Source organism: Hyla sarda, chromosome 10, assembly GCF_029499605.1.
Source record: "Hyla sarda isolate aHylSar1 chromosome 10, aHylSar1.hap1, whole genome shotgun sequence".
NCBI lineage: Eukaryota > Metazoa > Chordata > Amphibia > Anura > Hylidae > Hyla > Hyla sarda.
In genome coordinates, this window is record NC_079198.1 from 120,164,984 (window position 1) to 120,180,838 (window position 15,855).

The 15,855-nt window shown below is 43.0% G+C and overlaps 1 protein-coding gene across 15 annotated transcripts in view; it reads right to left on the reverse strand.

Moving 5' to 3' along the window:
• KIF1B (kinesin family member 1B) overlaps nucleotides 1-15,855 on the reverse strand; it is a 213,454-nt gene that overhangs the window by 42,861 nt on the left and 154,738 nt on the right. The window contains exon 21 of one of the 15 annotated variants that reach the window (XM_056543039.1): nucleotides 98-6,006. The exons of the other annotated variants lie outside the window; for them this stretch is intronic. Coding sequence (XP_056399014.1) covers nucleotides 4,591-6,006 — 1,416 coding nt within the window. The 3' untranslated portion in view covers nucleotides 98-4,590. Of the gene's footprint in view, nucleotides 1-97; nucleotides 6,007-15,855 lie in introns of those variants that run through there. 15 annotated transcript variants of the gene reach the window in all.

Here is a 15,855-nt window from a genome sequence, read left to right on the forward strand (position 1 = left end):
GGTATTATACAGAGTCTTTCTATGACAAGTGACATGTCCGTGTGGATGATGTGAGAAATAACACACAATGAAGAGAGCGACATGAGCCGACTTCAGGATCAGTTCAAAGTTTATTTATAGAGCAGCCATAAAACAGACAGGTTGTAAACTCTGTACAGGAACCTGCTCATTGGACAGCTTTACAATCCATACAAAAAAAAAAAAAAGGTCCGGGCCCTGCGGGCCCCACAGGTAACGTCTCCTTTCTTACTATTTCCAAGTATAACAGTTTTACTGAAACAAGGAGGTTTCACCCTCAGCCCGGATTGGGTGATTAACCCCAAAAAGTGGTAAAATTGATTGACCAGACCCCCACCGCCCTCCGGGGTGCAGGGGGTTGGAGGCACCTATAGATAGCATAATATCAGACTCAAAGAATCGTGGTAGATCAAGATACTCAGTGCTGGGTGGATGGAAAGCTCCCGGTCACGTGTAAAGCTTTCCGACGAGACATATACATCTCGACGTACACATTCTCGGCAGAAAATCCATTTAAAGTATGTCACCGGCTGTGCCGGCACGTCCATAGGAAGCATTGCAACATGCGTTTGGTGCCTGGGCAACATGGCGGATAAAAACCAAGGGTTGAATTATAGTGCATCAATGCTATGCGCTTACCAATGGAGGGAGGGATGTACATGGATGTGAGGGCCCAACATAGAATTTCCTAAGCAGCATTGCAAAACTCCAACTCCCAGCATGCCCGGACAGCCGAAGGCTGTCCGGGCATGCTGGGAGTTGGAGTTTTGCAACAGCTGAAGGCACACTATTGTTTGGGCAACATGGCCGTAGCAGTACATTATGGTTGCAGCATATGCCTATTTTCTGTACGGTGTTATACATAGAAGTAAAAAGGCCCCATAGCAAATATTGATATGGCAGTCCTATCATGGCATCTCATTTTGCCCCCTAGGACAGAACATGACCCATTGGTCTATACCCTCCTCCATTAATTTGCCGACAAAGCAGTTCCCTGGAGAGAGGAGTTCTGCACGTTTTTATACCAATATAAAAAGTAATGGGACCAACAAGGATGGGGATCACCCCCCCCTCTCTCCAAGGTTCCCAAAGTGGCCACATGGTCTGTCACTACAGTATGTATGCCCTGAACAGCCCCGTTAATTCTTCAGAATATAAACTCCATAGCAAACACCTGCACTGTCATTTGCCATAAGGCAATGCTAGTCACGTAGCATATAGAACACATACAAACTTGTCTCCCTATCAAAGCAAGGTTGATAGGCCAAGACACAACAAAAATGTCACAGATTCGGATACCTCAAAGTGCTAAAACTTAGTAATAAAACTAGAACTGAACATACTGTAGCCTTCTACTTGCTGAACTAATAAAAAAGAAAAAAAATCTTACTAAAAAGCTAGGTGCAAAAAAAAAAAAATTAAGCCAAGCAGGGAGTTGCCAGAAATAAGCCTACAGTCATGGCCGTAAATGTTGGCACCCCTGAAGTTATTCAAGAAAATGAAGTATTTCTCACAGAAAAGGATTGCAGTAACACATGTTTTGCTATACACATGTATATTCCCACCCTTAACTTAATATTTGGTTGCACACCCTTTGGAAAAAAATTACTGAAATCAGTAGCTTCCTATAACAATCAATAAGCTTCTTACACCTCTCAGTCGGAATGTTGGACCACTCTTTCTTTGTAAACTGCTCCCGGTCTCTTATTGGAAGGCGCCTTTTCCCAACGGCAATTATAAGATCTCTCCACAGGTGATCAATGGGATTTAGATCTGGACTCATTGCTGACACTTCAGAACTCTCCAGCGCTTTGTTGACATCCATTTCTGGTGCTTTATGACATATGTTTGTCCTGCTGGAAGACCCAAGATCTCGGACGCAAACCCAGCTTTCTGACACTGGGCTGTACAGTGCGACCAAAAATCCATTGGTAATCCTCAGATTTCATGATGCCTTGTACACATTCAAGGCACCCAGTGCCAGAGGCAGCAAAACAACCCCAAAACATCATTGAACCTCCAACATATTTCACTGTAGGTACTGTGTTCTTTTCTTTGTAGGCCTCATTCCGTTTTTGGTGGAATGATGTGCTTTAACAAAAAGCTCTATCTTGGTATCATCTGTCCACAAGACTTTTTCCCAGAAGGATTTTGGCTTACTCAAGTTCATTTTGGCAAAATGTAGTCTTGCTTTTTTTATGTCTCTGTGTGGTGGGGTCCTCCTGGGTCTCCTGCCATAGCGTTTAATTTCATTTAAATGTTGACAGATGGTTCGCGCTTAAACTGATGCTCCCTGAGCCTGCAGGACAGCTTAAATATCTTTGGAACTTGTTTGGGGCTGCTTATCCACCATCTGGACTATCCTGCGTTGACATCTTTCATCAATCTTTCTCTTCCGTCCACGCCCAAGGAGATTAGCTACAGTGCCATGGGTTGCAAACTTCTTGATAATGTTGCGCACTGTGGACAAAAGCAAATCTAGATCTCTGGAGATGGACTTGTAACCTTGAGATTGTTGATATTTTTCCACAATTTTGGTTCCCAAGTCCTCAGACAGTTCTCTTCTCCTCTTTCTGTTGTCCATGCTTAGTGTGGCACACAGACACACAATGCAAAGACTAAGTGAACTTCTCTCCTTTTTATCTGCTTCCAGGTGTGATTTTTATATTGCCCACACCTGTTACTTGCCCCAGGTGAGTTTAAAGGAGCATCACATGCTTGAAACAATCTTATTTTTCCACAATTTTGAAAAGATGCCAATAATTTTGTCCAGACCATTTTTGGAGTTTGGTGACATTATGTCCATCTTGCTTTTCTTCCTCCCTTTTTTGGTTTAATTCCAATACACACAAAGGGAATAAACATGTGTATAGCAAAACATGTGTTACTGCAATCCTTTCCTGTGAGAAATACTTCATTTTCTAGAAAAATTTCAGGGGTGCCAACATTTACGGACATGACTGTATTCTCAGTAAAATACTCATGAAAGCCATTTAAAGTTTGCTAAGAAAAAAAATGGTTGATCTCTCTGGCAGTGACTTATCTTCTGTGAGAACAAAAGGCCTGGGCATGTTGAATTTGTCCATCAGGGGAAGTGTCAAGACACCCCTATACATATTAGGTGGTCAACCAGTCCCACCAATATCGGCACGCTTTGGCCACATTTCTGTATTGTGTTATGACCATCTAAGGAAGCGTTTGTTGTTAAGACCCTTAGAACTTTTACAAAAAATGGCTAGAGCGGGTCCATGGTGAGTTAAGTCTATTGCGTAATGTCTGTAAGTTTCATCACGAGACATTATCAGTAGATGGGGATATATATCTTGCGCACAAAAGGTAAATTTGTGGCCAAAAAAATACTGTAACCCATTTTTAAGCTCAGATAAAGCCAGACATCTTGCAGGTAGGCATTCACTTTGCCATGTTCACACTGGCATCATGTAGACCATCTTTAAAGGATCCATGCCAAATGTGACAGATCTCTTGCAAATTATCTTATGGGAACCTTACAGATCCTATGGACTTATAATGGGCCTGTGAGTTTTCTCTAGCAGACTACACTACGCAGCCCAAGAGGAGCCACAAAAATATTGGCACCAGTGTGAACAGAGCCTTATTCTATTTGGTAGAATAAACTGAGGAGTATTTTGTTTTGGAAAGTGGAACTCTCCAGCGACTGCATTTACAAGGCTTAGAGCATCTAATCCTGTTGAGAAGGAAGTAGGCCAGGAATGGAGCGCAGCGCGATACGGTTTCTAAACTTTATGCTTTCTTTAGGGCAAATGCTCTAAGTAACAGATTTACGATTTTTTTTTTTTTTGCACATGTAAACCCTGCAAGCTAGGGGCCGCCATATAAGCCTTAATGTGTAATATTTAATGCAATAGGCAGAGTCTAACACAAGAAAATGAAGGATAGAGAAACCAAGGGAGTGACAAAAGCTAAGGTGGTTATATGTTACGGGGATCAGCAAAGCGATCACTTTACAATGGTCAGGCTGTAAACAAAGGAAAGCAGCTCTCTGCCCGGTGCAATGCCGCACAGGTCTCCAGAACTGTCCTACCACTCCAGATAGTCAGGGGAAGGGTTGTTTTGAAGTTGGGGTTAGTGTTCTACGTTTATTAGGAGTGATATATTTCTTGAACTGTCAACTAGTGGTTTAATGGTTTAATGTTGATTCAAAAACAAAACAAAAAAGAAACATAAAAATGTAAAAAGAAAAACAAATCAAAAAAAGTCAGTGCACTTAGTAGAACCATGATATGGGGGTTGGGTTAAGTCTATGGGGTGGTTAGGTAGCCAAAAGTTAATACTGAAGGTGGGAGAGGTAGCGAGTCTTGAGAACGTGGACGGAGAGACTCCCACAGATTATAGAAACTAATCTAGACGCATTTCACTCTCTCCTGGGCTCCACAAAGAAACAAAAACAATTTACAAGTAGGAACCTCCAATGCACCCAACACTGTTATGGTTGATCACCAGCTATGGGGGAATGACATGGCACATATCTGCACAAACCTTCCCTGTCCTATGCACACAGCCAACATGTTACAGTCCTTCTTGGAAAGCAGCTCACACCATGGTCTCCCGCCCAGATTTGAGGTTGGGATCAGAGTACTGACGTCTCATGCGAGGAGGAGTGACAAACTGGTTGTAGTGATGGGGTCGGTCGGCTTGTTTGTTGTAAGAGTTGTTGTTGCCAGTATTGCTGTCACCATGGTACAGGCCCCAGCTTTGTTGCCTTTGTGGACTTGTGTGATGGTAGAAGTTTTGGGAGTCAGTCATCTGAGAGTCACAGGACTGAAGGGATTCAGAGGAGCCCGATGCCTGACGCCTTAGTCCTTTTTGATACCCATTGAGAGAATTGCTTCGCCAGCGACTAGGCGGATTGTTAGGGTTATTTTGTTGCCCCCGATGCTGGGTTAAGTGTTGGTTCCGCATCTGGCTGTAGGGGCTCCATATCTGCCTGTCTGGATCCACCTCTTCCTGTTCCTGGATTTGGGCTTCTTTGGGGATTTTAACCTCTATGACCTTCTCATCAGTGATGATGATATGAGTGCCCGGACTCCAGGAACTCCGGTGGCTAGGATTGCTCTTGAAAGGGAAGCGTGGTTTGCGATTCTCCGGTGGGATGAATTTGTGAGGACCATTGTTCCTTCGCAGCTGCTTGGCTATTTCCTGTTGTTGGAGGTTCTTAAACTTGATTTGTTCCTGCCTCATCCAGTTGGACCGTCCTCGTCGAAACATGCCATCACTGTCTGTTAAATTGTTGACACTTTCATCTTTCTCAGGGTCTGCAGGGGACATTTTATTTGTTTCACTTGCCGTTCCTTTGTCACCTTCAGTACTCGACAGTCGATTCTTACGTTCAGCCTGTGGGCCCATTAGAGGTAACACTTTTTCCATCTTCAACATTTTGTTTCTAAGGGCTTTTATCTCCTCGTCCTTCATGTTGTTCTGATTCTTCACTTCCTGTAATATGTCTTCCAGTTTGTCAACGTGAACCTTAAGATCATCGACATCAGTTGGCCCCTTACCAACTGGTATCACATCCTCAATCCTTTCATCACCCACACCTACTGTATCCCACACATCCCGAGCTACTGCCCGCCAGGAATCCCGCTCATTGGGATCCTTCTTTCGGTACATGGCACACAGCTCCTTCATTTTAACTATGGCAAGAGCTTCAATCTCCTGTCGGCTGTGCTGGAAGTCATTCAGAGCCACTTCGTAGCAGATCTCCTTAACAGCTTGGATTTTCAGATCAGAGATGGTCACCCACTTGGAATCTTTGCTCAGCCGACGTCTCTGGGGGATATGGTACATCTTGTTGGTCTCGCGTTTCTTGCCGCTGCTGGGGAGACCGCATTTCTTGACGATACTTTGCACTTTGCTGGGAGGAAGCTTCTCCCGTAAAGAGGTGATCAAGCGCCAGCTCTCTTCACACGATCGCTTCTCAGAGTCGTCCCCACTATCTGAGTCTGCATCCTTGAGAAAGAAAAAAAATCAAAATGGCCCCAAAAGAAACTAAAAAAATGGAAACACAAAAATAATAGACAAACAAAGAATGCATGAAAGGTAAAATAAGGAAATTAAAGGGACGTGAAAATAAAAATGAAAGGGTGACTAAAAAGGTGAAAGAAATATAAAGTCCTCACCTAGAACATGTGAAAGGTTTGAAGAGAAGACAGGCAGCGGTTAGAGGTGGAGGAAAAACAACCCCACGGCACACAGGCCAAATCCTGTATCATTCTGCACAGCAAACCCACCACTCCAAGATGCAAGAAGGACAGGTCAGCCAAGAAGAAGGTGAGTACACACAGGTTAGTAGATGCAGATCTCAGAGGCTGGTGCTCAGCTTGGATGCAGAAAAGACGGTGAGTTAAATATTCAACAGAAAAGACGTGTTACACGAGCTCTCAGTGTAGACGTGTGTGCGCAAAGTACATCCCTCCTGGTAATACTATCTTATGGCAACGTAAGAAGAACGTCTGTCACCTTACTTTTGGTGTCGACTAATTTGCTGTTTTAATCTACACAATTAAGGGCATTTGTATCTAAGTAAAAAGCGGCTTTACACATTCACTAATATATAAAGGAGAGAGTGACTGCTAACATATCAATACATGCAATTGGGAATATAAAACTCCCCGTGGCTTCTCTGCGGTCACCGATAAACTACAGAGGGTCCACAGCCTACAGGGACATCACCGACTACTGTGCAAATACAAGCAGCACTTCTGCACTTGTAGCCTCTATGTATACGGCTAAATGGGGGAGTTGTCTGTGTCTGATAACCCCTCTTCATATAGGTTAAAAAGGCGGAGAAAGCAAAGGCATAGACTTAAAGGGGTTATCCAGGAATCTAAAAACAGAGATAATTTCTTCTAAAGACCTCTCCCTATCTGTTTCTAGGTTGGGTGTGGTTCTGCAGTCCAATTCCATGGAAGTGAGTGGAAAGCCAAGTTGTGATACCACACCCAGAGTGGAGACAGACAGGGAGTGGTCTTTGAAAGAAAATAGGTCTGTTTTTCGATTTCTGGAAAACCCCTTTAAAGCGATAGTGTGATTTGTAAAAGATTTTGACATGTCAAAAGTTTAGATTGCACTGGGTGACAGTCCTGAGATCCACTGCGATCATGAGTAATAGCCGGAAGAAGTGTGCGCTTTACTCCCTGGCTGTCAGTCAAACCCAACTCTTTCACTGCATTAGTCTAGGGCAGTGGTCTTCAACCTGCGGACCTCCAGATGTTGCAAAACTACAACTCCCAGCATGCCCGGACAGCCGTTGGCTGTCCGGGCATGCTGGGTATTGTAGTTTTGCAACATCTGGAGGTCCGCAGGTTGGAGACCACTGGTCTAGGGAATGAAAAAGAGTTGGACGTCACGTTAAAAAAGTTTTTACAAAGGATGGGAACACTAAGATACAAGAGTTTGGGCAGCAGCTATCTTTCCTGATCCCTCCATACATAAGCACGGGGGTTGATTTATCAAAATCCGTCCAGAGGAAAAGTTGCCCAGTTGCCCATAGCAACCAATCAGATCACTTCTTTCATTTTGCAGAGGCCTTGTTAAAAATGAAAGAAGCGATCTGATTGGTTGCTATAGGCAACTGGGCAACTTTTCCTCTGGACAGGTTTTGAGAGCAAAAGGATTGAATAGTCAAAATTAATCATGTCTGACCCTTCGCCCCCCTGACATCTGCTGTCAGGTAGAGCTGAGAAGCCACATACCCATTAGATGGTTGGCTGGCCACACTAAAATAGGTGTGTAGGGTCGACGCGTATGTAATGGGTATGGCCTGCTTTGTCCAGAGCCGCAGTGAAGAAACCACCCAATTTATAGTCTCTTGGGGAGATTTATCAAAACCTGTGCAAAGGAAAAGTTGTCCAGTAGCCCATAGCAACCAATCAGATCACTTCTTTCATTTTTAACAAGGCCTCTGCAAAATGAAAGAAGGGATCTGATTGGTTGCTATGGGCAACTGGGCAACTTTTCCTTTGTACAGGTTTTGATAAATCTCCCCCACTAGGATTACCTATAAGAAGGGTTCAAGTCCTGCAAGGACCCATGGGAACGGAGTTCCTGCACTTTTTCTCCACAGCAGAAACACTGTTCCCATTAGCAGGAGTCCAGCAGGACCAGCCCTTGAGTGGAAATCTTGGGTAAGTTCCCCCACTTTTTCCCAGGACTTGACCCCTGCCTAAAAGTTACCCATCATTAAACCAAAAACTAGTAAAACTTGTAAAAACTCCAAACTACTCCACATACAAGAAAGAAAAAAAAAAGTGCTACTCTGTACAACGAAGTATGGCGGATCAAGAGACACCTTTCAATACAACATAGGGGACAAGAGTTCTACCAAGTTATTCCTCTCTATTTTATATGAAATACTAAAGTAAAGATTATAGAAAAAGGCTAACAAACATGTTCACAGACAGTACAGACAAATGTGTTAGGTGAACTATAATATATATATATATATATATATATATATATATATATATATATATATATACGGTATATATTTTTTTTATTAAAAAAGATATAATGCATTTACCTGCAGGTGGCGCTATTGTTACTGCTACCTATGGAGTATACTGCTGATAGGTCACTGATGCCAAGCTAAAATTCTGGCTATGTCTACGGTCCATTTAGGATAAAGGTCTGTCAGACCTAAATATTTAATTTAGTCAATGTCTTTAAAAATTGATTTTCATTTATTATTTCATTTATTTATTATGCATTGCGTCTACAGCACTGATATCTTCCACTGGGCTATATATATATATATACAGGATGCACTCACACCAGCCATTTTACAAAATATAATAATAATAAAAAATAAAATAAAAGAAAGATACTGAACAGTGTTCCCCACCCTGTGGCTCTCTTACAAAACTACAGCTGCCAGCCTTTACTTGTCAGAGCTTATTGGAGACTCAGTTTTCAGCAGCTGGAGGCTGTCATGGTGTGAGGGAAATGCTGTCAGGCCTTGCTGGGTGTTGTAGTTTTGCAACAGCTGGAGAGCTGCAGGCTTGGAAACACTGGTATAGAATGATGACTATGTAAATGTGGGGAACAGGGTATTACAGCATTAGTAGCCCATATAGAGGAGTGGCAGTGGTCTATACAAACGTGGGACAATAACTCACTAGAAGAGAGGCAGTGGTCAATGGTCTATATAGAGGAGTGGTAGAGGTATATAGTGGTGTGGTAATGGTCTATATAGAGGAGTGGTAGAGGTATATATAGTGGTGTGGTAATGGTCTATATAGAGGAGTGGCAGAGGTATATAGTGGTGTGGTAATGGTCTATATAGAGGAGTGGCAGAGGTATATAGTGGTGTGGTAATGGTCTATATAGAGGAGTGGTAGAGGTATATAGTGGTGTGGTAATGGTCTATATAGAGGAGTGGCAGAGGTATATATAGTGGTGTGGTAATGGTCTATATAGAGGAGTGGTAGAGGTATATAGTGGTGTGGTAATGGTCTATATAGAGGAGTGGCAGAGGTATATAGTGGTGTGGTAATGGTCTATATAGAGGAGTGGCAGAGGTATATAGTGGTGTGGTAATGGTCTATATAGAGGAGTGGCAGAGGTATATAGTGGTGTGGTAATGGTCTATATAGAGGAGTGGTAGAGGTATATAGTGGTGTGGTAATGGTCTATATAGAGGAGTGGTAGAGGTATATAGTGGTGTGGTAATGGTCTAAATAGAGGAGTGGCAGAGGTATATAGTGGTGTGGTAATGGTCTATATAGAGGAGTGGTAGAGGTATATAGTGGTGTGGTAATGGTCTATATAGAGGAGTGGCAGAGGTATATACTGGTGTGGTAATGGTCTATATAGAGGAGTGGCAGAGGTATATAGTGGTGTGGTAATGGTCTATATAGAGGAGTGGTAGAGGTATATAGTGGTGTGGTAATGGTCTATATAGAGGAGTGGTAGAGGTATATAGTGGTGTGGTAATGGTCTATATAGAGGAGTGGCAGAGGTATATAGTGGTGTGGTAATGGTCTATATAGAGGAGTGGTAGAGGTATATAGTGGTGTGGTAATGGTCTATATAGAGGAGTGGCAGAGGTATATAGTGGTGTGGTAATGGTCTATATAGAGGAGTGGTAGAGGTATATAGTGGTGTGGTAATGGTCTATATAGAGGAGTGGCAGTGGTATATAGTGGTGTGGTAATGGTCTATATAGAGGAGTGGCAGAGGTATATATAGTGGTGTGGTAATGGTCTATATAGAGGAGTGGCAGAGGTATATAGTGGTGTGGTAATGGTCTATATAGAGGAGTGGCAGTGGTATGTAAAGCAGTGTGGTAATGGTCTATATAGAAGAGTGGCAGAGGTATATAGCGGTGTGGTAATGGTCTATATAGAGGAGTGGCAGAGGTATATAGTGGTGTGGTAATGGTCTATATAGAGGAGTGGCAGTGTATATAGTGGTGTGGTAATGGTCTATATAGAGGAGTGGCAGTGGTGTATAGTGGTGTGGTAATGGTCTATATAGAGGAGTGGCAGAGGTATATAGTGGTGTGGTAATGGTCTATACAGAGGATTGTTAGAGGTATATAGTGGTGTGGTAATGGTCTATATAGAGTAGTGGCAGTGTATATAGTGGTGTGGTAATGGTCTATATAGAGGAGTGGCAGTGGTGTATAGTGGTGTGGTAATGGTCTATATAGAGGAGTGGCAGTGTATATAGTGGTGTGGTAATGGTCTATACAGAGGAGTGGCAGAGGTATATATAGTGGCGTGGTAATGGTCTATATAGAGGAGTGGCAGAGGTCTATATAGTGGTGTGGTAATGGTCTATATAGAGGAGTGGTAGAGGTATATAGTGGTGTGGTAATGGTCTATACAGAGGAGTGGTAGAGGTATATAGTGGTGTGGTAATGGTCTACATAGAGGAGTGGCAGAGGTATATAGTGGTGTGGTAATGGTCTATATAGAGGAGTGGCAGAGGTCTATATAGTGGTGTGGTAATGGTCTATATAGAGGAGTGGCAGTGGTGTATAGTGGTGTGGTAATGGTCTATATAGAGGAGTGGCAGAGGTATATAGTGGTGTGGTAATGGTCTATATAGAGGAGTGGCAGTGTATATAGTGGTGTGGTAATGGTCTATATAGAGGAGTGGCAGAGGTATATAGTGGTGTGGTAATGGTCTATATAGAGGAGTGGCAGTGTATATAGTGGTGTGGTAATGGTCTATATAGAGGAGTGGCAGAGGTATATATAGTGGTGTGGTAATGGTCTATATAGAGGAGTGGTAGAGGTATATAGTGGTGTGGTAATGGTCTATATAGAGGAGTGGGTGAGGTGTATAGTGGTGTGGTAATGGTCTATATAGAGGAGTGGCAGTGGTATATAGTGGTGTGGTAATGGTCTATATAGAGGAGTGGCAGAGGTATATATAGTGGCGTGGTAATGGTCTATATAGAGGAGTGGCAGAGGTATATAGTGGTGTGGTAATGGTCTATATAGAGGAGTGGCAGAGGTATATATAGTGGTGTGGTAATGGTCTATATAGAGGAGTGGCAGTGTATATAGTGGTGTGGTAATGGTCTATATAGAGGAGTGGCAGAGGTATATATAGTGGTGTGGTAATGGTCTATATAGAGGAGTGGCAGTGTATATAGTGGTGTGGTAATGGTCTATATAGAGGAGTGGTAGAGGTATATAGTGGTGTGATAATGGTCTATATAGAGGAGTGGCAGTGGTATGTAAAGCAGTGTGGTAATGGTCTATATAGAGGAGTGGGTGAGGTGTATAGCAGTGTGGTAATGGTCTATATAAAGGAGTGGCAGAGGTATATATAGTGGTGTGGCAATGGTCTATATAGAGGAGTGGCAGTGGTGTATAGTGGTGTGGTAATGGTCTATATAGAGGATTGGCAGAGGTGTATAGCAGTGTGGCAATGGTCTATATAGAGGAGTGGTAGAGGTATATAGTGGTGTGGTAATGGTCTATGTAGAGGAGTGGCAGAGGTATATATAGTGGCGTGGTAATGGTCTATATAGAGGAGTGGCAGAGGTATATAGTGGTGTGGTAATGGTCTATATAGAGGAGTGGTAGAGGTATATAGTGGTGTGGTAATGGTCTATATAGAGGAGTGGTAGAGGTATATATAGTGGTGTGGTAATGGTCTATATAGAGGAGTGGCAGAGGTATATATAGTGGTGTGGTAATGGTCTATATAGAGGAGTGGTAGAGGTATATAGTGGTGTGGTAATGGTCTATATAGAGGAGTGGCAGAGGTATATAGTGGTGTGGTAATGGTCTATGTAGAGGAGTGGCAGAGGTATATATAGTGGCGTGGTAATGGTCTATATAGAGGAGTGGCAGAGGTATATAGTGGTGTGGTAATGGTCTATATAGAGGAGTGGCAGAGGTATATATAGTGGTGTGGTAATGGTCTATATAGAGGAGTGGCAGTGTATATAGTGGTGTGGTAATGGTCTATATAGAGGAGTGGCAGAGGTATATATAGTGGTGTGGTAATGGTCTATATAGAGGAGTGGCAGAGGTGTATAGGGGTGTGGCAATGGTCTATATAGAGGAGTGGGTGACGTGTATAGTGGTGTGGCAATGGTCTACATAGAGGAGTGGTAGAGGTATATAGTGGTGTGGTAATGGTCTATATAGAGGAGTGGCAGAGGTATATATAGTGGCGTGGTAATTGTCTATATAGAGGAGTGGCAGAGGTATATAGTGGTGTGGTAATGGTCTATATAGAGGAGTGGCAGAGGTATATATAGTGGTGTGGTAATGGTCTATATAGAGGAGTGGCAGTGTATATAGTGGTGTGGTAATGGTCTATATAGAGGAGTGGCAGAGGTATATATAGTGGTGTGGTAATGGTCTATATAGAGGAGTGGGTGAGGTGTATAGTGGTGTGGTAATGGTCTATATAGAGGAGTGGGTGACGTGTATAGTGGTGTGGCAATGGTCTATATAGAGGAGTGGTAGAGGTATATAGTGGTGTGGTAATGGTCTATATAGAGGAGTGGCAGTGGTATATAGTGGTGTGGTAATGGTCTATATAGAGGAGTGGCAGTGTATATAGTGGTGTGGTAACGGTCTATATAGAGGAGTGGCAGAGGTATATACTGGTGTGGTAACGGTCTATATAGAGGAGTGGGTGAGGTGTATAGTGGTGTGGTAATGGTCTATATAGAGGAGTGGCAGTGGTATATAGTGGTGTGGTAATGGTCTATATAGAGGAGTGGCAGTGTATATAGTGGTGTGGTAATGGTCTATATAGAGGAGTGGCAGAGGTATATACTGGTGTGGTAACGGTCTATATAGAGGAGTGGGTGAGGTGTATAGTGGTGTGGTAATGGTCTATATAGAGGAGTGGCAGTGGTATATAGTGGTGTGGCAATGGTCTATATAGAGGAGTGGCAGAGGTATATAGTGGTGTGGTAATGGTCTATATAGAGGAGTGGTAGAGGTATATAGTGGTGTGGTAATGGTCTATATAGAGGAGTGGCAGAGGTATATAGTGGTGTGGTAATGGTCTATATAGAGGAGTGGCAGAGGTATATATAGTGGCGTGGTAATGGTCTATATAGAGGATTGGCAGAGGTGTATAGCAGTGTGGCAATGGTCTATATAGAGGAGTGGCAGAGGTATATAGTGGTGTGGTAATGGTCTATATAGAGGAGTGGTAGAGGTATATAGTGGTGTGGTAATGGTCTATATAGAGGAGTGGCAGAGGTATATAGTGGTGTGGTAATGGTCTATATAGAGGAGTGGCAGAGGTATATATAGTGGCGTGGTAATGGTCTATATAGAGGAGTGGCAGAGGTATATAGTGGTGTGGTAATGGTCTATATAGAGGAGTGGCAGAGGTATATATAGTGGTGTGGTAATGGTCTATATAGAGGAGTGGCAGTGTATATAGTGGTGTGGTAATGGTCTATATAGAGGAGTGGCAGAGGTGTATAGTGGTGTGGTAATGGTCTATATAGAGGAGTGGTAGAGGTATATAGTGGTGTGGCAATGGTCTACATAGAGGAGTGGTAGAGGTATATAGTGGTGTGGTAATGGTCTATATAGAGGAGTGGCAGAGGTATATATAGTGGCGTGGTAATGGTCTATATAGAGGAGTGGCAGAGGTATATAGTGGTGTGGTAATGGTCTATATAGAGGAGTGGCAGTGTATATAGTGGTGTGGTAATGGTCTATATAGAGGAGTGGTAGAGGTATATATAGTGGTGTGGTAATGGTCTATATAGAGGAGTGGGTGAGGTGTATAGTGGTGTGGTAATGGTCTATATAGAGGAGTGGGTGACGTGTATAGTGGTGTGGTAATGGTCTATATAGAGGAGTGGTAGAGGTATATAGTGGTGTGGTAATGGTCTATATAGAGGAGTGGCAGTGGTATATAGTGGTGTGGTAATGGTCTATATAGAGGAGTGGCAGAGGTATATATAGTGGTGTGGTAATGGTCTATATAGAGGAGTGGGTGAGGTGTATAGTGGTGTGGTAATGGTCTATATAGAGGAGTGGGTGACGTGTATAGTGGTGTGGTAATGGTCTATATAGAGGAGTGGTAGAGGTATATAGTGGTGTGGTAATGGTCTATATAGAGGAGTGGCAGTGGTATATAGTGGTGTGGTAATGGTCTATATAGAGGAGTGGCAGTGGTATATAGTGGTGTGGTAATGGTCTATATAGAGGAGTGGCAGTGTATATAGTGGTGTGGTAATGGTCTATATAGAGGAGTGGCAGAGGTGTATAGTGGTGTGGCAATGGTCTATATAGAGGAGTGGGTGACGTGTATAGTGGTGTGGCAATGGTCTACATAGAGGAGTGGTAGAGGTATATAGTGGTGTGGTAATGGTCTATTTAGAGGAGTGGCAGAGGTCTATATAGTGGTGTGGTAATGGTCTATATAGAGGAGTGGCAGAGGTATATAGTGGTGTGGTAATGGTCTATATAGAGGAGTGGTAGAGGTATATAGTGGTGTGGTAATGGTCTATATAGAGGAGTGGCAGAGGTATATAGTGGTGTGGTAATGGTCTATATAGAGGAGTGGCAGAGGTATATATAGTGGCGTGGTAATGGTCTATATAGAGGAGTGGCAGAGGTATATAGTGGTGTGGTAATGGTCTATATAGAGGAGTGGCAGAGGTATATATAGTGGTGTGGTAATGGTCTATATAGAGGAGTGGCAGTGTATATAGTGGTGTGGTAATGGTCTATATAGAGGAGTGGCAGAGGTATATATAGTGGTGTGGTAATGGTCTATATAGAGGAGTGGCAGAGGTATATATAGTGGTGTGGTAATGGTCTATATAGAGGAGTGGCAGAGGTGTATAGTGGTGTGGCAATGGTCTATATAGAGGAGTGGGTGACGTGTATAGTGGTGTGGCAATGGTCTATATAGAGGAGTGGTAGAGGTATATAGTGGTGTGGTAATGGTCTATATAGAGGAGTGGCAGAGGTATATATAGTGGCGTGGTAATTGTCTATATAGAGGAGTGGCAGAGGTATATAGTGGTGTGGTAATGGTCTATATAGAGGAGTGGCAGAGGTATATATAGTGGTGTGGTAATGGTCTATATAGAGGAGTGGCAGTGTATATAGTGGTGTGGTAATGGTCTATATAGAGGAGTGGCAGAGGTATATATAGTGGTGTGGTAATGGTCTATATAGAGGAGTGGGTGAGGTGTATAGTGGTGTGGTAATGGTCTATATAGAGGAGTGGGTGACGTGTATAGTGGTGTGGCAATGGTCTATATAGAGGAGTGGTAGAGGTATATAGTGGTGTGGTAATGGTCTATATAGAGGAGTGGCAGTGGTATATAGTGGTGTGGTAATGGTC